This window comes from Metopolophium dirhodum, chromosome 1 (genome assembly GCF_019925205.1).
Source record: "Metopolophium dirhodum isolate CAU chromosome 1, ASM1992520v1, whole genome shotgun sequence".
Taxonomy (NCBI): Eukaryota; Metazoa; Arthropoda; class Insecta; order Hemiptera; family Aphididae; genus Metopolophium; species Metopolophium dirhodum.
In genome coordinates, this window is record NC_083560.1 from 138,966,495 (window position 1) to 138,989,024 (window position 22,530).

The window sequence follows — 22,530 nt, forward strand, 5'->3', positions numbered from 1 at the left end:
ACCATTGCTGTTGCAATGAGTTGCAAGAATAATCTTTTTAAAAGGTTTAAAAACATCATTTTTTAAATATTTTTGTAATAATATTTTTTTTACAACAATTAAATATATTTCATGATATATTTTATTATTCTCATTTAAAATATATTGTCTGAAAAATATTTTTTTTGATTACATTTTAAAAACATGTTTTTGTAAAGTAATGTATTAAATTATATTATTATATATATAATTATATATTTAATATAATTTTATTCTAGCTATATAGCTATTTACATAGTATTATATACTATAAAGTATTTTTTAAATATTTATAATATTAAAAATAATATAGTTTAAAACACTAATAAAATATAATATAATATGTTTAATATATTATATAATATAAATGAATTGCTTTATTAAAATTTCATTATATAGGTAGGTATATAATTATTATATTTTAATTTAATATGACTACTTAATAATAATAATATATAAGTATATTGGTCATCGATGAATAAATAATTTAATACACCTATAGATTATTATAATGATTATAATTATATATTATTATATTATACTTTTGAGTACCTATAGATAGTATAAAATTCTATCTATATTCGCTATACTCAATGATTATACTAATTTATACACCACTGTATATAGTATACTATTATTGTTTATATATATAAGTAGCTGCTGATATTATATAATATAATGAAATATAGTAGCCAGTAGTTATACATATATAGCCACAATGCCACATATAGGTACGACAGTACGAGTAACGAGTGTACGTCGTACGACTATCGGACTATATATATGATACGAATGTATACATGCCATACGCGTAGTTTGTTAATAAATCTATTAAGTAGGTATCAAAAAAGTATATACGCAAAAATAATAATAAATTAATTAGTTTTAACTAGGTAGGTGGTATACTATTTAGTATTTACATTTTACAATAATAAAGATGTTTTACATTGATACATAATATATAAATAATTATTAAATTCTGTAATTATTACCTATTCATAAATTAGTAAATTGTATTATTATTACCACCTTTCATTCATTTTCAAACCTACAAGCAGGGCCGGGCCGATGGCCTGGCAAGGTGGGCGCCTGCCAGGGGCGCAAAATATAGAGTAGGAATGGGGGTGCAAAATTTGATATAATTATATTTGAAAATCTAGGCCGAAATTTACTATTGAATATTGATTGTCGAAATTAATTTTCAACCATGGCGATAGACAATATAACTGATATCGTAAAGTAATATATTTTATTTATAACAATGTATAAATTTCAACCCGCATACAAGCCGCAGGAAATAACAATGTGTTAGTTAGTTGTTGTTTAGACCATCACCTATTAAATATGTCCCCCTCAAAAAAAAAACCTTCTGGGGCTTGGTTTGAGAAAAAAAGAAAAGAAAGACCGAAAAACAACATCAAATCATCCATAATGTTGAGTAGCTGGATTAATAAAAAATATGATGAGGATAATACAATTAATACTGAACAAAAAAAAGACGATACACCGGTTACTAATATTGAAAGTACAATAATTGACGATCGTTACAACTTAACTGAAGATAGTATACAAAACAATGATAACAATGACCCTACTACTAGCCAAGTAAATAATGAACTTTATATTAATAATATTGAAATTGAAAGTACAATTGACGATCGTTACAACTTAATTGAAGATAGTACACAAAACAATGATTACAATGAACCTACTACTAGCCAAGAAAGTAATGAAATTAACATTAATTTTAATGATCCTGGTTGTTGGCCGACTATGACTTCTAGATTTAGAGATTTAATGGTGGAAAGAGGACCATACCTTATGGATCAAAATAATTATTTTCCAGTAAATGATGAGGATGGTAGACATTTTGACGGTAAATGGTTCTATAAATTTTTAAATAACGGAGAAAAAGTTCGAAGACAATGGCTATTATACAGTAAATCAAAAAATGCAATTTTTTGTTTTGCATGCCTCCTTTTTTCAAATAATGACATTAGGAAATCCACATGTTCGAATAATGGTTTTAAAGATTGGAAACATTTAAATCCCTCTGTTGCTGAGCATGAGAATAGTAAGAACCATAAACAAAATTTTTTGGACTGGAAGGAGTTAGAAAAAAGATTACGGGACTGTAAAACAATTGATTATGTGCTTCAAAATTCTATTAAAAATGAAAAAGAAAAATGGTTTTGTATTCTTAAAGTTATTGTTGACGGAATTTTATTTTGCGCTAAAAATAATCTGGCCTTAAGAGGTTCGTCAGACAAAATAGGAGAAGCAAATTGTGGTATTTTTTTAAGCTTAATGGAAGTAATAAGTCATTACAACCCTATTTTATTAGCTCACGTAAAACATATTACAGATAGTAATAAACCAACTATTAGTTATTTTTCTCATAAAATTCAAAATGAAATAATCTGTATAATGGGTCAACAAGTAAGACAAACTATATTTGAACAAATCAAAAAATCAAAATACTTCTCAATTCTTTTCGATTGCACTCCCGATAAATCTCACCAGGAACAAATGTCACAAATAATCAGGTATGTCTACATTTCCAATGGAGAGATTATGATTAAAGAATCATTTATTGATTTTATATGTACTAACGAAAAATCAGGATCAGGGATTTCTAATGAAATATTAAACACTATAAGAAATAATGGACTTGATATAATGGACTGTAGAGGACAGTGCTATGACAACGGCGCAAATATGGCTGGAAGTATTAATGGTGTACAATCACATATTTTACGTGTAAATGAACTAGCAACATTTTTACCATGTTCAGCTCATAGCCTAAACCTAGTAGGTGTTCATGCTGCAGAAGTTTCACCTATGATGATCACATTTTTTGGCTTAATTCAAAATATATACTTATTTTTTTCTGGCTCGACAAGTAGATGGAAACTCTTAATGCAAACTATGAAAATCACTTTAAAATCTCATTGTGACACACGTTGGAGTACAAAAAAACAAGCAGTGAGTGCTCTAAAATTAAATTTTAAGCACGTTTATGATATACTAAACAATATAGTGACCAACATGAATGATTTTAATAAAAACACAACAACATCTGCTCAGCAAATTCTGAAGCAAATAAATTTAAAGTTTTTATGCCTCCTTCATTTTTGGGATTCTATACTAGGACAAATTGACAAAGTAAATTTATCTTTACAGAATCAAAATCAGACTATTGATGTGGCCACAAAAAGTTTAGAAGGTTTAATTGAATGCATACAAAATATACGAGAAAATGGTTTTGAAAATGCATTGAATGAAGCTAAAAAAATTGCAATTTTAATAAACATACCCACTGAATTTCTAACTACCAGAAAAATAAAACGTAAAAAATATAACTTGGAGTCAAATGAAACAGAAACTAATAAATCGAGTGAAACTATTGTGAAGCTACAATGCTATCAGTCTTTAGATTCTATTATTACAAGTCTAAAATGGAGATTTGAAAAAATGTCTAATATATCTTCAAACTTCTCATTTTTGTCTGGTCGAAATTTATCTACAATGGGAATTGATGATATCAAAAAATGGTCTGATGATCTAGCGTTATTATACAGTGTTGATTTGAATGGCGGTGAGCTATACACAGAAGTTCAAAGTTTCAAGTTTCAAGCTTCTAGATTAATAGAATCATTTAAAACTGCAACCTGTTATGACTTTTTAAAATGTATACATCAACATTCTCTAAAAGATGTATACCCAAATTTGGAAGTGGCATTACGAATTTTTTTAACAATGCCTGTTACTACAGCTACTTGCGAGAGAAGTTTTAGCAAATTAAAGATTATAAAAAATTATCTCCGTTCCACCATGGGTCAAGAACGTCTATCAAATTTAGCTATAATTTCAATTGAACAAGAAATTGCATCTAAGATAGACTACACTTCAATCATCGAAGAATTTGCTTCCAAAAAAGCCAGAAAAGTTAAATTTGTTTAATAAATATGTTAAACTAAATTGTATTTACATTTTTTATACAATTCTTGTTTATGTGCTACTGTTTTTTTTGTAATTTGTTATTAAAGTCATACCAAAGTAGGTAATATAAATTAATTAACTTCGTTATTTTTATTTTGAATTTAAAATATTCTTAAAATGTTGTTATTTTAATTTAATAAAATAATAAACTTAACTCTTAAGCTTTAAAGTAAATATTATTTATGCTTATAGGTAAATAAGTTAACATTTAATTATTTTTTTTTTAGGAAGGGGGGCGCAAATTTTTATTTTGCCAGGAGCGCTGCTATTGATCGGCCCGGCCCTGCCTACAAGCCACGAACCACTATACTACTACTGATGATATTTTATAATTTTAAATTTATGCATTTTATGTGATAAAAATATACAATAGTTTATTATAATTTATAATATCACAAATTATATTATGTCAAATATTTATTGAGATAATATATAGGTAGGTACGCTATATATACACACGCATTTGTTTTGTATCCATCTTACAAGTGCGTAACATATTATACCAAAATAATTTACGATCAGCAGTAACGTTTAGCATCGTTACTTTAAAAATTAAAGTGAATCAACCTATTTTGAATAAACTTATCTGTATGTTTTTTACGATAATAAAAATATATTTGTAGTATAGTACAGGCAGTACTATAGCTGTAGTGTACCTACTAGTGTAATTAGTGTATACATATATTTTAACTTATATACCTATAGCTAATATGCGACATGCCGACATTGTATACACTTCTGTAAAGCCGCGTCCACACCAAGAAAAACTAGTCAGCGACATTTATTTCCGACTTTGTCATCGACAAATATTTATGTTACCGCTTATGAGCGGAAATCGGAAACATTGTCGACGACAATGTCGAAAACACGTGTTTCCGACAAATGTTTCTTTGGTCTCGACGCGGCTTACGCTAACACATACAGACAACATATTATATAATATCTTTTCTCTCACGGGTCACGGAAATTATAGTTTCATTGTCACTCGGAAGCTTTTCTGTGCGAGTGCGAGTGAGAAACATTCGAAACCATTGTTTCTCTCCGTTACGTTGGCATAAAAGTGTATGCTTATCTTTACTATTAATGAGTATATTGTATATATAATAATATACCTACCACAAAATTAAATGGGAAAGACTTGATACTTGGACACCCTAAAAATAGCTTGAAATGGAATATCCAATAAATAGATTAGCAACTGTCGTCTGTAACCGCGCGCGCCGCGCACCGCTTTCGCATTACAATATAGTAAACACCGATAAGGCGAATGAAATAAACCCAAAACCGTTGACTCGACGACTGTATACGACCGTCTCTTTGTCTCTCGACTCTCGGTGCGGTAATAAGTACCTACAGCGGTTTATAATTCTACATTTCCACTCCAATATTCACATTTCAGTATTTCACAGACTAGTACAGCACAGAAAGAATTAAAAAACAGGTAATGTATCTACCACCTAAATAAAACTTAATTATTTATCATTTTCCAATAATATTTACTATATTTACCGGAATTTATTTTAATACCTACGTATAAATGTATATACATGAAGAAATTCTTGTAGATTCATAGGTTAGAAAGAATCTAATATGCACAGGGCTCAAGAGTATTAATGTCAGTATTTCAAATTGAACCAATTTTATACAAAAATGTTATATTCTTATTCTGCATAATATTATTATAGTTGGCTATAATTGTAAGTTTTGTCTTTATGGTGCATAATACTTTGAAGATCACTTATTATTATAGGTACACCTACCTGCTCTTAGTAAAGAATTTAATTATTTATCATCGTTTCAGTTCTAAACTTTTAATTAGGTACCTAAAAAAATATTATTTATTGTATAGTATATTATGTAGGTATTGTAGAATGTAGATTGTATTAGGTTTGATGTAAGCACATAATTTACTAACCCAATAATTACCCTGAATCTTCACTGAATATATAAATATTCTACATTATTTTAGAAAATGAACAGAAAACGTCCTTATTTTCATCAATTATCTGAGCGATCCAAAAGAAGACACATCAATGTTGATTCAACTTCTAATTATTCAGATAATAGTTCTTCTTCCTCATCTGATCCAGTTTATAAAACATCATCTTATATTGGTCATTCTAATTATATTGTTGAATCAACTGATACAGATAGTGATAAACTATGTATTACAAATAACTGTAATCTAACCGAATCTAATGAAATTGAAAATTTTGTTTTTAATTCAACTTCAAGTTATAATGATACGTCTGAAGAAAACAATTTACTTACAGTTAACAATTTAAAAGGACCTCTAACTTTGAATACTGAAAAATCACCCATGGATATAAAAAATTTTCTTCGGTCTTGGGCAATTAAACATAATGTAACTGCAACTGCAGTTACTGATCTATTAACTGGATTAAAAAATAATGTTAACTGTTTAAATAATGAACTTCCAACTGATGCGAGAACATTATTAAAAACTAATATGTCTTTATTAAAAAAAGTTTTGGAACCTGGAAACTATATTCATTTTGGCTTGAAACACAATTTGAAAATGTTGATAAACAATTATTCATTTAATGATATAAATGAACTTAATTTATTAGTAAATGTTGATGGCTTGCCATTGTTTAAAAGTTCATCCGGTCAAGTGATTCCTATTTTAGTTACAATAATCAACATACCTCATTTGAAAAAAACTGTTCTGCCAGTTGGATTGTATTATGGTTTAGAAAAACCAAGTGATATGAATATGTTTTTAGATTCGTTTATTACAGAAATAGTGGAACTATCCGAACATGGCATAACAAATAACAATGGTATATCATTTTCTATAAAAATTATTGGTTTTGTTTGTGATGCACCAGTAAAAAAAGATTTGCTAGGAATTAAAGGTCATGGAGGATATTTTTCATGCACCAAATGTACTGTACTGTACTGTACTGTACTGTACTGTTCGTGGTTCTACTGTTAGTCATAAAAGAGTATTTACAGACTTAAATTGTACAGCTAGAACACATGAAGATTTTATTAACTGGGCTGATTCTAATTATCGTCTTCGCAATACTGCTTTAATCAGAATTCCCGAGATTAATTTTGTAAATTCTATTATATTAGATCCCATGCATTTAATATATTTAGGAGTTATGCGAACTATGCTAACAACGTGGTACCAGGGGGACATTTCTTATAAATTATCACGACAGTTAATTAAAAAGATATCAGATTTTATGGAAATCCAAAATCTTCCAGAAGAATTTGTAAGAAAACCAAGAGCATTAAAGTATCTCCTCCGTTGGAAAGCTACTGAATTTCGTTAATTTTTATTATACAGTGGACCAGTTGCCACAAGAGGGGTTTTAGACAGAGAAAAATATAATAATTTCATGACGTTAAATGTGGCAATTTCCATTTTACTTAGCCCAAATAGTTGTGGGGATTTAGATTTAAGAAACTATGCAAGACAATTATTAAGACATTTTGTTCAATCATTTATTGAAATATATGATGAAAGTTTTATAACTCATAACTTTCACGGATTGATCCACTTGGTTGATGATGCTGACTATTTTTCATCAAAAATCAATGAATTTACATTGGATAAGATTTCAGCATTTCCGTTTGAAAATTACTTACAAAAAATTAAGTCAATGGTTAGAGGCAGAAATAAGCCTCTAGAGCAGATTGGAAACCGAATGGCTGAATTATTTTGTGATGTTAGTTTGTCTTTGCCATCCTTAGCGACTCAGAATCAACAATTTCCTTCACTATCCCGTATTCATTACAATAAAGGTCCATTACCTCTCAAATGTATGGGTCCACAGTACAAGAAAATACATTTTCCCAATTTTAGCTTAAAAATTGAATTCCCAAATAACTGCTGTGGTCTAGATTGTGGAGACATAGTCATGATAGAAAATGTATGTCATTCTATTGATTTAAACTGTGCTGTAATTATTGGTAGAAAATTTTTAATTAAAAGAAACTTTTTCAAAATTCCTTGTGATAGCTCAATAATAGGTGTTTATGAAGTCGAAAAATTATCAGAGCCTGAATTGTGGCCCATTTCATTTATTTGTAAAAAGTATGTATATTTCAAGCTCAAACATATTTATGTTGTTTTCCCCCTATTGCATACAGCATAATAAGCCAACAATTTATTTTCAAACACATTATATTATGTACATTATTGTATATAAATTATTATTATAGTATCTAATTCACTACTCTTCTATAAATACCTGTTGATATAATATAACATTATCTAGCATTTTTTATTTAGTTCTCTTCTCTTCTAATTATTTTACAATTTATGTGAAGAATTTAAATTATATAGGTACCTAACTACTAATTTATTTTAATGTTTAATAAAAAGACAATAACATGATTTATGTATTTATTTATTTTTATATTTCAGTCTGTGGACACTCATACATTTGTATGAGCCTCCAAATGCAAAGACTCCGGATTTAATTCCAAATGTATGGATAATCGATGACAACACATGTTGGTATCCTATGTCGTTTCGGTTATCAAAGATAAAATCTCTTGCTAAAGAAAAATCAAAACCAAATAAAAATGATTGGGAAAAATTTAAAATCAAAATAGTTGAGAAAAACATAGGTATATAATTTAATATAATATACATACATATTTATTTATTGTTAATTTTTTTTTAAATTTATTCTTTACTAATTTACAGATAATTATGATTACGGTGTAAAACTTATGTATAAATTATTGAAAAACAAAAATAAAAATAATTTACACTCTGATGCTGAATTAAAGGGACGTGGAATGAGAAAAAAATTACAATATAATGAAGATAATAACATTCAAGGTTTATTCTCCAATTTATCATCTGACTCTGATAACTCTAAGGCTTTCCATATGAGTGTCAAACAGAAGTCATCATCATATAACCAATTAGACTATCCTAATTTCCCCCCCAAAAAAAAAAGGTATTAATTAATATTATTATTGTTAGGTATTTAGTTTAATCATTTAATCTTTTTTTTTTTTTTTTTAGAAAATCATGATTCTGAAAATAATGCTGTATGTGCAGAAAAAACAAGCACTCCCCACCAAAGCATTAAGTTAGGTATGTATAGTTAAAAGACTTTTTAGTAGTTACATTTGCATTAAAGTTGTTTGACACTTGGTTTTCAAAAGTAATTATGAAGTGCAGTTTGCTTGTATAATACTATTACATATTTTAAATGTTTATTGTTTATTATAGGTAGTACCACACCTGCAGGAGAATCATCATCATCAGCATCAAAAGTGGAATTGGAAAATATGTCATATTCTTATGTCATTGATAATGGTAAATATTTTTATATTTAAAATAATAAAATACAGTTTATATAGTTATAATACAGCTGATATTTTAATAGCTTTATTATTATAAGTTTGTGTAATGTGATTATTTACTAGATTTTAAACTATTATTAAATCATAAATGTAACTTTTTCAATAAACAGGATTTTCTGCAAATACAAGTACATCATCAGCTGTTAATCATCTATTAATAGATGCAGCAGATATAAATACTCTCAATAGTGCAGTATATAACAACTGTAAGTATATTTTATGTTAATGAATAAATATTGGTACTAATGAAACAAACATTTTTAAGTTTTTATCTAAGTGAATTATTTATTGTAATTCAAGCATTATATAGAATAAGTTACATAATAGATAGTAAACCTTTTACATTTAACATTTTTAAGTTTTTACTTTTTTTTTTGAAACTGAATCAGATTTTAAACTAGTAATTAAGTAATAACTTTTAAGTATTTTAAGAGAGCAGAGTAGTGGACCGACCAACTATTTTTTGCAGTATTGTAGCCCCTACCACACCACTCCGCTCATATAAACTTTAATTACATATCTCATAAATTACATGCACAGAATTTGAGTATATTATGCACTGTTATTTATTATTGATATGCGCTATATATTTATATTTTATCTATAATTATTGTTTGATTTAATTTAAGATGATTCAGTCCTCATAAGTGATAATATTACTGAGAATAAGTGCAAATTAAATAAAAAAAATAATCATTATTGTTCATTTGAACCTCAAAATAACAATGCAAATAAAGATGAAACCTATCAACTGTTGGTATAGTTAGGACATCAACTTTGTCGACTATCTGGTAATATAATAAAAACAACAAATTAATTATTATTATTTTAACTACATATAAATCTATATGTTATTCACACTAATGTATACTAGCATACATGAAAATATATTAATTAAATGTTTTAAAAATTACAGCTGACTTTCTAAAATTCAAATCAAACATGAATTATTTAAAACTTGAATTCATTCATTCATTGAAAATAAAGAGGCTTCAACACTTAAAAATAATACATTCAATCAAGAAAAAACTGATGATATATTATCAACTTTTCCAATTAATGATGAAGAAAAGCTTTTGGCTATAGAATCAAAGCTGACATCTTATGACCTTGGATATTTGGATATAATGATAAATTGGTAAAACTTTTCTTTATAAGTATATATTATTGTACTAAATGGTGTTATTATTTGTATATATAATATAATATGTATAACAGGTATCAGCATTTATGTTTGCTTCTGAAGGTAAATCGATTTCCAAAGTAACCAACAGCTTACTAAGGACAATATTTACTGATACATTTGCATCTGACTACAGCTGGAAAGGGCAAAAAAAAAAAAAGAAATTGGAAAATTATAAAATTTTCAAAGTTATTATAAGTAATTATCTTTATTATTCATATTATAATTTTATACTATTTAAGTATGCATAATTTGTCTAATTATTGTTACAGACTGTGTGGGGAAAAAGTTTCCTAATTCTGCTGAACATTATAAGATGGATGTCATTGCAAGTGTCATGAATTGGTTTGCACAAGCACCTACCAGAACTCTTAGGTATGTTATCATATGCATAATATATATTATAGTATACTATCAATACATATAATACAACATTAATAATCGTTCATATTGATTTCTGAAATATGTTTTTTGTATCTATATACAAATGTCTATTATATGGATATAATGTATAGGTTAGGTATACCTCTATTATAATATTATAGAAATAATGAGAATGTGTCAGTTCTATTGTTTTTTAACTCACCTAACAAAAGTTCATTAGCTTAAATAATTCAATTATTTAAAAGTTTCTTATAATTTTTTTAAAATGTTAGTTCAATATTATAGCTTAAACCACCATTTCTTAACTGGGTCGCTAGTTAATTTTTGATGGGTCGTGAGCATCAAATTGCATTATTTGGGTTTTAAAATTATTATTTATAATAATTTGCGTCATATAATTATTTACAAAACACTGTCGTAATCATTAAAATAATTAATTTCATGTGGGTCGTGAAAGATTTTAGGTGGGCAATTTGGGTCGTGGTTCTAAAAATATTGAGAACGGCCAACTTGCTTAAACATTGAAATGTAATTGTATTTATTAATTCATAAACATATAGTTGATAATAATTAAACTTTCAATAAACTATTTAAATTAGTTAGTTCGAGAGTAAAACATTATTATATGGCATTACATATATGGAATACTTATAAATTATTTTGGTCACATTGTTGAAAACAAAAAAATAATAACTGGTGGTTTGTGCTTTTATTGAGAACCATAATAGCCATTGATTTTAGAACAACAGGCTCAAATATAAGTTGAAGTACTGATACGTTTGATAACTTTTGAAAATCTAGCCTTTACATTTTCTAAAGTCTTAGCTTATGTATTATATTTTAAATTTATTTTATAAAAGGGCCCAAGGAAACAATGATATATTTATAAAGTAAATAAATAGCTTATTAGACTACTACATATATACAATAAATTATAGATATATTATATAATACATTTTAACCCCAGTATAGAGGTATTCTGTAATTATAATCATATACTTATGTTGAATTTTTATTTTGTTTTATTTAATACAGACGAAAAAAGAAATAAAAAGTCTGCAGAAAACATACCACCAGGACAATCATCGCCATTATTAGATGATTATAATACATTTTAATTCATAAAATATATTTTAAAGTTACTATAATAATAATATTCATTTATTATTCAAATAACAGTCACTGGTTTTTTTATTTTCCTAAATCCTTTTTATAAAATATGTATATGATTTAGCAGCACAGGAAGGAGGTGTTTTGGGTGTTGACCCTTTTCCCTGTTTCCAAAATAATGTTCAACAAACATTTACTATGCAGTATACACTTCAGATTTCTAAAAACTATTTTGTCAGATATAGATATAATTCTATTTTATATTTGACATTATTGTAATTCAAAGATTGATGACTAAATGTAATAGAGTATAACACCTAACCTATAACCAAGCAATATGTTTACAAAATAGGTACCTAATTTAAATATAAAATTAAAGCACTCCCTTCAAAATAAATCTCGACTTCACGTTGGTTAATCTAATAGTTTATACACATATTATATATAGGTAATAAATAATTATAGATTGGTGTGTTGCATAAATAAATGTATAAAAACAGCAAAAATTAATTTTTATATATATGAAAAAAAATATTAGAAATGGTTTTAAAAATATTTTTATCACTATAAAAACAAAATGTATTTACAACATATTTAAAATGTTTACCAAACATTTTTAAAGTAATGTAAATGCGATCATTAAGACATTTTAAAAACATTTTTAATAGAATAAATAAATATTTTTCATACATTTTTTAAAATGTTGCAAAAACATTTCTTTGCTGCTTGGGGAAGTAAAGAAGTAAGTTGAAAAATTTCGTTTGAGTGAGTTGTGGGTTCTAAGTCAACGAAAAAGAGAGGTAACGGGTTTTTGTTGAGTCTGTGTAGGACTGATGTTACTTGTCTGACCTCAAATAATCGCGTGACTAGTTCTTCTTTTATTAGCTCACAAGGTGTGGTTGGGTGTATATTACGAATTACCACTCGAATCGGTTTGTCCTCTTGAAGTTGGTAAGTGTGGAATTCTGCATTTTCTTTTCTTAGAAATTGAACAAGCGCTCTATACGACTCAGGATTAGTTGTTTGAATTTTTAGTCGGTCGGCTGTTGATTTGCAATGGAAATTATCAACACCAATCAGGTCAATCAGTTCTGTGCACACGCCCGGAAAATCGTCCACGCCTTTTATGAAAATAGGGGGAGGTATAATATGTTTAATAATTGTATTTGCTACAGGTTCTGTAGAAGAAGTCTGTGCGTCCTCTGCAGAGGGGTTGGGTGATTGTTCCATTAAACTGAATACTTCGTAGCGATTTCTTGACGAGAATAGTTTTTTTATTGACATGTAGGCTCTCTTGGGGTGAGAGCGGTAGATCCGAGGTTGTGTACGAAGAGCTTGAATGAGTTCTTTTTGTCGTTTAGTAGTCCATCCGTTTTTTTCAGCGGAATTTAGTAGCGACGTGTTTGAGTTGTTGGTTATATTCGTTTTATTCGAATTGTTATTCTGGCTTGTTTTATTTTTGATTTTATTTGATAGTGACAGTGTGTTAGAATTATTTTTGTTTTTGATAGTGGTATGCGTAGTAGACATTGTGGCGATAGCGATGGGTGATTAAGGTAATTAGACCGTCGGGCGACGGCCTTAGATAAAAACGCAACGCAACTGTACAGAAGTGTTGCGTAATAATGTAAAATAAATAGATTATTTAATTTATATTTTAGTCGTTTGACGCATACGTTCAGCACTCGATGAAATTCCGAAGGAAAATAACTAAAGAGAAAAAAAAATAACGTTAACGAGACATTGATGAGCATATCACATTTGTTTAAAAATGATGAACACGTTTGATAGCACAATTTGTACGAGGGACACAGCGATAAGCAAGTGTGCATCGGGCGACGGTCACTACGGAACTGTATTTATATTTAAAGATAAAAACTAATATATTTTATTGATTAGCTTATTTATTAATCTATTAATATAAATGATTTAGTTTATATATGAAGATATCAATTTCTTCAGATTTTTCATCTTTACCCCCTTTGAGGACTTCCCGCGTCCTCGCTCGGACCTTATTCGCGTTCCCCGTGTAACGAGCTGTGACTACGTATATAATAATAATAATGATATATTCAATAATAGACATAAATGCTGCAGGGAGCACGTAACCCCGGGCGGCATACATCGATAAAACTAATAGTAGTAATATCAGTAATCCCGGAAAGTAATACCGTTTTTATACTAAAATGCCATAGGAGGGAGCTATTAGGAATAACCGACGAGGTACGTCGATGGACAAGTGTCCATCAGACGAGCACCAGCAGAGAAACCACCAAGTCAATTATTAAGTCACATCTCGTTTACCAAAGTTATTAGTTAATTATTTTGGACTTAGAATATTTACGTTAAAATACAAATAAATATACATAACTCATACAGTCAACTTGTTAATTTATTTCAAAACACTTCCATTATTTGAGCTGAAGTAGTTGGTTCGTTACACCCGCTAAATTTACAGGCCGCGCGCGGTCGTACTTTGTTCACGGTGGGCCCGCTGCGGCGGAGATAACGTGCAAACCGAGTGCCGCCGTCGCGCGTGTTTATCGATAATTTTTTAGAAAAGTTTAGTTTTACCACTTTACGTCGCGTAGGTATTACTATATACATTTTTTTTATTGATTTTTTTTGATTCAATAAACTGCGTTATTATTATATTATATTTTACTGCCTTTTGTTCTTTTGCCTACTCGGTCACGCCGTGGCTTCTTTATATTGGTTTTTATATACATATTTGATTTAGCATAAATATACACGATATAACCATTGTATCGGTCTGTAGGTACTAGGTAGGTACATGTATATATTATAATAAATAAACATATAAATATTAATTATTTAATAAAATATCCTAGCTCGAGTCTAGTCGACTATACTATAGGTATGTTTAATCATGACTCATGATTCCCGTAGGCCATGAATAGTAAACGTTGATAGTTGGCAATGGCGTAATTTGGAATTGGTTCTGGGGTGGGATTAGGATATAAGTTTATACTGTCGTTCTAGTGGGCTATGCCCCCCCCCCCCCCCCCATTGGCCATTAAATCTCATCAATATTATATTAATTCATTATTATAAATTAATTAAAGGAGGTAAATAATAATGGTTTTCAATGACAATAAAGTAAACAATTAAATTAAGCTAAATATATTTTTCATAAATTATAAAATTATTTCAAGTTTTCTTTTTGTTTTTTTCGCCAAAATATCCAGTATGTCATCGGGGTTCAACTTAATATCCCGATGCACTGATAACATCGTAAGTCCTTTCAAGCGTTCCTATTAAGTAGGTATTTAAGTTAGTAAAAGTTCATAATTATAATATAATTTACAAAAATAATGATTATTACCTGACCCATTGTGTTTCTGAGATAAGTTTTTACTCTTTTTAAAGTAGAAAACATACGCTCTGGTGAAGTGGTCGAGACTGGCAATGTACATAATATTTTTAAGAGCAAAAATATGTTGGGATAAATTTGTTCATCACACATAATAAGTGCTTGGAGACCAGATTTTGGAAGCTTTTCACATTTATTTAATTTACGCTTCCATAATTTTAATTCAAAAAATTCAGTTTGCAAAATCAATTTTATAATTGCTAATTTAAAATAGTGTAATGTTAGTTTGTTACATTCATCCAGATATTATTAGAACTTTTTGAACCTCCTTCTTAAATTTATACTGGAACATGAAAACTAATAAAACTGTCTATATAATAATTTTGAAATCATTTATTATTAGGTGGGTAATTAAAGAATTAAACAGTTATTAATAAAATCAGAAATTAATTTAATAATTTTACTAGGTAATAAATTATTAATTTAAGAAGTGTATTCAATTTTCAAAAATGATTTTAATTGATTAACAAGTGTACTGGGCTTAGGCTCGATGCACACGTGCGTTTTTTGCCGCTGCAGCGCCGCAAATACGGCGTAATTAATATCCCAGATAGCAATTGTGTAATGATAATAATATAATATTATTATTTTTACAGTACACAAATATTGTTATAAAAATAATATTATTATAATAACATAATTATCCAATTAACATAATATTTTTTCAGTCATTTAATAATAATATTATTTTAATATTTTTTTTATACGGTAATAAAAATATTATTTTATAGAAATTATAATATAATTATTATAATATTTTTAGTAAAATTAGTTAATAATAATATTTTAATGTTTTCAACATACGGTATTATTAATATTATTTTAAAATATTATAATATTGAAAGTATAATATTATTATGATTATGTGTAATTCGCTGGTTCTATAATATTATATATATATAGATAGCCATATAATAATGCTATACACAAAGGTGAAAGAGTATAGGTATGTACCTATATGTACATTAATTTTCCTCGCACCTCTTGCCCAGTTTAGTATACATATTTTGTATGTTCACAGTATGTTTTTTTTTCACCGCGGTAATTTCACTACGTTCAAGAGAAGATATCCCGCTCGAACACACTGATTTTACCTTAATACAAATCTCGGGGAGATTTCTCACTCGTTGTCCACCTATTTGCCACCCACACAAAAATATTTACCGTATAGCATTTTACAGGGAGATTTCGCATTTTTGTCCACGAATTCTCCACTTAAACAAAATATTTACCGTATTTTAAAATTACAGGGAGTTTGCACACTCAAAATGTATTACCATGATCATCATCTAAATAAATTATTTACAAACTAACAACAATTGATAATGAGTTTAGTATATTATTATTATGCTAGTCCTAAATCCTAGGTAGGTATTATAGTAATTAGTAAATAGTGGTATATTAAAATGTATACATTATAATATTATACTGTGGAACTGTGTTTGAATACAAAGGGGTGGAGTACCTCTTCTTTTTTAAAAATATTTTTGTATTTTTGTAGTTCATATTATTATGTAGTATATTTGCCATGATATTTGTGTTGAGGTCTTACGATTATATATATATATATTTTTACACCCGCCCAGTTCAGACATGAAGCAATTACTTCAAATAATCATATATCCCGCCGCCAAAGGTTTACTATACTCCGTTCACTTTAAGAATAAACCACTTGGCCGACCAAAACTCATCTTGTTCGTGCCCATAAAACGGACACTACAGCGAGCGTTAATGTCGGCCGCCACGGAACTGCATCTGTATACGTAGGTAGTGAGTTGTATTATCAGTTATCACACTATTAGGCGGCTCTCACACCGGAGCAATAGGCAACGAGCAACAAGCAATCGTCGATAAGCAATAATATTTGATTAATCTCGTAGAAAATAATGAATATTCTCACACCGAAGCAACGCGATGTTTCCTGTTGCGAACTCGCGGCGTATACGTTTACTCTTGCGATTATCACACATGTATTTTATTTACATACAATAATATTCCTTTGCTAATTATTACCTTTTTTGTTTGTACATTTTGTTATTGTTTAACAATCGCCAAAGCTGCGATGTTTTTATGATTCTCTGATCAACGACGGATTCCGATGTCTATCAGCCAATCACAGAACGCAAAGCGATTATCGGCAGCTCAGTCTTGGGGCGCGAAAGCGGTATATATTCTAACCATAGACGCGTATTAATAAATGGACTGCGCTTTCCTCACCACCACCATCTATCCGAATCTGAAATGTAAATTGTGTGAGTGAGATAGAAACTGTTGGGGGCATAGACCTATAATAGTTTAATGGACAGCGCATTCCACTCCACCCTGCCATCAATGCACGGGAATCACATAGCGAAAGAAAGAACAAAGAACGAAGAGATTAAAGAGAGAAAGAACATAAAGAGGGTAATCATTAACATAATATGAAACTAATACTATACTTCCCCCACGTTCTCTTTTCTCTTTTACTCTATTTCGTACCCCTGACTTCTCTCTGAGCGCAGTCCATTTATTTATATGTCTATGATTCTAACCGTAAACGCAGTTATAACTTATAGTGTATACTTATTACTTATTACTTATTACTTATTAGTTGAGTCTGTAATCAGTAACCACTAATCAGCATTTATGATTTATAATACAGTGAAACCTCTCTTAACGGACACCTCTAATTAGCGGACACCTCTCAATAACGGACATAATTTCCGGTCCCGGCATAGTCCCGTTGAAAATAATAGATAATGCTCCTCTAAATAGCGGACACCTCTGAATAACGGACGCGGACAGGTTAGGTAGTCCGAAGTGTTTAAATATATCTAAATAACGGACAGCTGTCCAAGAAATACAAACTTATTGTGTAGGTATACAATACAATATGTACCATATGTACAATATGTATAGGCGTTAAAACCCCGGTGTTTTAAGAACATAATCGTCAACGATCTTGGAGTAACGTGGAAGGCTAATCGTAAAGCTTGGATGACACAAGAATTAATGAAAGAATGGTTATCGAATTTCGATAGAAAAATGCAAGGCCGGAAGGTTATCCTTGTTCTTGATAATGCGACTAGTCATCCTCATTTGAATTTACAGAATGTGAAACTCGCATTCTTTCCACCAAATGTAACTTCAACTTGCCAACCTCTTGACCTAGGCATTATAAAAAATTTCAAAACTCATTACCGCATAAATTTTTTAAAACACGTAATTTCGTCTATAGATAACGAAAATATAAAAAAACCAAATGTGACAGTTCTTGAGGCAGTTATGTGGACCACAGCAGCTTTAAAAAAAATAAACAAGGAAACGGTCAGTAAATGTTTCATAAAAGCCGGGTTTCCGGGGTCAGATAATATTGGTAAATTAACACAAGTAGAGGATCTGAGTAATGAGTTAACGAAACTAGTTTCAACAATATATCCAACAAATGCACAGGACTATTCGTCAATAGATGAATGCTTACAAACCGAAGACTTATCATTGAACATTGAAGACATAATCAATGATGGCATGAGTGAGGATGAAAGTCATGACGTGGAATAAGAAGAAGATAGTACAGACGGTGTAGACGAAGAAAAAATAACACTCAAAGAAGCATTACAGTTAGCGAATAAACTGAAGACGTTTTGTCTCAATAAGAGTGATGCAGTTTCATTGTCACTAGTTAATCAACTCCAGTCTAATTTTGAGGCAATTGCAATACAAGAAAAAAAACAAACTAAAATTTCAGATTTTTTTTTTCAATAAGTAATTTTGTATAACATATTTTATTACGTCTAATTATGTATAATAAATTATGTAATGATAAATAAATGTTTAAAAAGTCAATAAAATTTTATTACGTCTAATTATAATAAATTATGTAATGATAAATAAATATTTAAAAAGTCAATAAATTTTAAATTTTCAGACATAAATACAATACATATTATTTTATCAATTTTTCCCAATAGCGGACACCTCTCAATAGCGGACAATTTGGTCGGTCCCGTGAGTGTCCGCTATTCAGAGGTTTTACTGTATTATGATGTTGGCACTTGGCGTACGTGTGAGTTCTTCGCTCGTTTCTCCAACTCTCAATACGTGCCTATTGTTATTATTCTATAAATAAATGGATTTCCAGTAACGGGCTCATAATTCTTACAATAAATATTGTGTGTGCTTATATTTTTTGTGCCGCTGTGTTGTGACTTGTCGCACTTGATAGTGTTTGCCATCGCACTATCCGACTATCGTAGTCGCATATCTCGCGTATATTGTTACTTATTTTAGTCCACGCGTACTGTAATAACTTTAAGTTTTAACCGTACAAATTGTTTTCAGCTATAGTGCTGTACCTATATTGTTATTGTTGTATTGTTAAATTGTGTTGTGTTTCAACTTGATCGAGATCTATAAGGTAAGCTATAATATAAAATATTCGTTTTGCATGCTAGCGAGTTACCTAAATATATTAAAATTTTATATAACCATACAAAGATAATACATAGTGTGCAAAGAATCATTGTAATTTTAAAAATTAAAATGTTTATATAACATGTATAAACAATATTGTGTATATTATTATGTATTAACTATAATAGGAATTAATATAAGCATAATATAATAATATACCTATATATGTACCTATTAGGTAACTGTGCTCATGATTTATGAGGCAAATTACACTGATACTGATCCAGCTTAGTATCTTACTGGTGTGACTTGCCCGGCAGAAAACCATCGCTACCATCGTTATGTCGGTATGGCACACCTTCCACAGCAATAACTGTTTATATACCTTTAGGTACACATATTTATGACTTATTGACAACAGTTAATTAAAATTTATTAACCATTCACTTTGTAGCACCTTCACTACCAAATACCCCCCCAAAACGTAGGCATTATTTAAATATTTTGTATACCTATACCTTAAGTGATTATAATATTAATAATAGGACTAATTACTATAATAGGTAGGTTCATCATTTTTGTGTTATGATTAGCTTTTTTTGTTAGAAATATTTAGTTCACAATTTTGTGTGAGGCCTCTTTTGTATCTGAATTCCTGGACTTAAGATTTGTTAATCAGACTCTCATCAACTATTTTTAAGTGAATTAGCTGTATAACACTGTATTAATTTACATTTGTTGTCTGAAGTTTTAATATTATTTCTCTAAAAATTAAATAAGATGCATTGAGGTACCCATTTCTAAAACATATGTTATTATTAAATGATAAATTATAATTGATAGACAATGGTGGGTGTTTGTAGATAAGTACTTATACCTAGCTCACAAATGATAGAATAATGCATGTTGTAAGTTGTTTCGGGAGTTATTTTGTTTATATAACTATATACTTTGCTTTTTTTGTTTAAGTATTTATAATTTCTAGTTATTCATTGTTCAATGTTCAATTATTGTTTTTCACTACTTACCTAAAAATGATGCATTGTTTTGGGTTTATTTATTGTAGGTACCTATTTCTTGTTCCTATAATAGTTTTTTAATTAAACTATTAGGTACCTACCTATTTGTAATAACTAATAACTATTTTATTATTTTATTTCTCTGATGTTAAATGATAGTATAAGATACCTACCTATAAGTAATAATAAAATGAAAAAAATTTGCAATTTAAAACCTTAGAATTTTATTATTAACTATTATTAAAAACATTGTTCTAAAATAGGTTTATAAAAAAAATGTATAAATATTTGAGTGCTCCTTCCAAAAGGAGAAAAATTAAAGAGGAGGTAGAAGCTTTTATTCCAGATACTGCTCCAGAACCCTACAGTTGTTTAAGTATACAATTTAGGTTATCTTATTATAATTATAATAATATGTAGGTATTTTTGGATTCATTTTTGTTTATTTTTCACTATTTTTACTTAGATATTTCATCATCAGATTTAGAATCTCAGCCAGTAGGTAGTAGTTTGGTTAGATACATGCCAATAACAAACAGTTATAATCATGAAGTCGAATGTGGAAAAAAAAGACAACACACTTTTAGTTCAGATATTGAACAAAATACTATTAGGCCTGAGATACTTGATGAACAACGACAGTATTCAAATGTATCAAATGATGACATAGAGATAAATAGTTATTTATTTGAGTCAGAATTAGCACAGTGGGCTTTACATTACAAGATAACGCATACTGCACTCAATGGAATTTTAACCATTTTAAAAAAACATGAATGTTTTTCTTGTTTACCCAAAGACGCTAGAACATTGTTAAAAACAAAGTCTGTCGAATGCAGTATTAAAAAAGTCAATCCGGGTACATACTATCATTTTGGGATTGAAAACGGTATTATACGCCATTTTCTTGATAGTATTTCAAATGAAGAAATTAAATTAGTAGTAGGTATATGGATTACCTATTTCTAAGAGCAGTTCCACTCAATTTTGGCCTATATTGGCATACATACGTTCAACTTCCAATAATGTTTTTCCTATTGGAGTTTATTGTGGAACACAAAAACCTAATGACAGTAATGATTATCTAAAAGACTTTGTCATTGAAGCTGAACAATTAATTTTAAACGGTATTTCATCAATGGAAAGTTTTACAAAGTTGTGCTGGATGTTCTTTGTTGTGATGTTCCAGCAAAATCATTTGTTTTAAAAATTAAAGGACATAATGGATTTTATTCGTGTACACGTTGCAAAATTGAAGGGGAATATATTGAAAACCGGTTGTGCTATCCTTATTCTGAACCATGTAACCGACCATCTGAAAGGACACACCATGATTATGTTCAACGAGCTCAAATTAGTCATCATGTGTTTTCTAATAATTCATGTTTGGTAGAAATACCCAGATTTGATATCGTTAAGGTGGTTCTAGTCAGTCATATTCTAAGGAATGTTGTATAGGCAATACATTAGACCTTTGCGATAGGACTTGTTAGTGTGTGAAAAGTAAAATTACATTAGTGTGTGTGTGTTATATTTTATCGCGCCCGCGACCCGTATCAGTTCTCCTATATATCTATAATCTATATATATATGTCAAGCCGCGTGGCGCGTACTGTGTCATTACGGAGTGCTATTTTTAATTTTATCTTATCTAACAAAATCAAACTACA

General features: G+C 29.0%; 3 protein-coding genes across 3 annotated transcripts; all 3 read left to right on the forward strand.

Moving 5' to 3' along the window:
• Window positions 1-1,362: 1,362 nt before the first annotated feature.
• Window positions 1,363-3,981, forward strand: LOC132932749 (zinc finger MYM-type protein 1-like). The gene has a single exon (XM_060999114.1). The coding sequence runs from the start codon at window positions 1,363-1,365 to the stop codon at window positions 3,979-3,981; it is 2,619 nt and encodes an 872-aa protein (XP_060855097.1).
• Window positions 3,982-4,737: 756 nt separating this feature from the next.
• Window positions 4,738-12,043, forward strand: LOC132932750 (uncharacterized). The gene is made up of 12 exons (XM_060999115.1): window positions 4,738-4,760; window positions 5,420-5,461; window positions 8,423-8,628; window positions 8,708-8,845; window positions 9,035-9,106; window positions 9,245-9,331; window positions 9,489-9,584; window positions 10,008-10,025; window positions 10,366-10,503; window positions 10,592-10,759; window positions 10,834-10,936; window positions 11,981-12,043. The coding sequence occupies exons 1-12, from the start codon at window positions 4,738-4,740 to the stop codon at window positions 11,994-11,996; spliced, it is 1,107 nt and encodes a 368-aa protein (XP_060855098.1). The 3' UTR covers window positions 11,997-12,043.
• A 5,504-nt stretch (window positions 12,044-17,547) lies between these two features.
• LOC132932751 (tigger transposable element-derived protein 6-like) lies at window positions 17,548-18,989 on the forward strand. Its single transcript, XM_060999116.1, has 3 exons — window positions 17,548-17,613; window positions 18,372-18,600; window positions 18,667-18,989. The coding sequence occupies exons 1-3, from the start codon at window positions 17,548-17,550 to the stop codon at window positions 18,987-18,989; spliced, it is 618 nt and encodes a 205-aa protein (XP_060855099.1).
• The last annotated feature ends 3,541 nt before the right edge of the window (window positions 18,990-22,530 follow it).

What these genes read in the sequence shown, in the direction of transcription:
- LOC132932749 (XM_060999114.1), top strand. Translation starts at nt 1,363, where the DNA reads ATGTCCCCCTCAAAAAAAAAACCTTCTGGGGCTTGGTTTGAGAAAAAA.
- LOC132932751 (XM_060999116.1), top strand. Translation starts at nt 17,548, where the DNA reads ATGTCTATCAGCCAATCACAGAACGCAAAGCGATTATCGGCAGCTCAG. An exon ending in AGTCTTGGGGCGCGAAAGCG is followed by an intron (nt 17,614 to 18,371) that starts GTATATATTCTA and finishes CGGTGTTTTAAG; the next exon opens with AACATAATCGTCAACGATCT. An exon ending in TTGCCAACCTCTTGACCTAG is followed by an intron (nt 18,601 to 18,666) that starts GCATTATAAAAA and finishes TTTCGTCTATAG; the next exon opens with ATAACGAAAATATAAAAAAA.
- LOC132932750 (XM_060999115.1), top strand. Translation starts at nt 4,738, where the DNA reads ATGCCGACATTGTATACACTTCT. An exon ending in TGAAGATAATAACATTCAAG is followed by an intron (nt 8,846 to 9,034) that starts GTTTATTCTCCA and finishes TTTTTTTTTTAG; the next exon opens with AAAATCATGATTCTGAAAAT. An exon ending in TTCTTATGTCATTGATAATG is followed by an intron (nt 9,332 to 9,488) that starts GTAAATATTTTT and finishes TTCAATAAACAG; the next exon opens with GATTTTCTGCAAATACAAGT.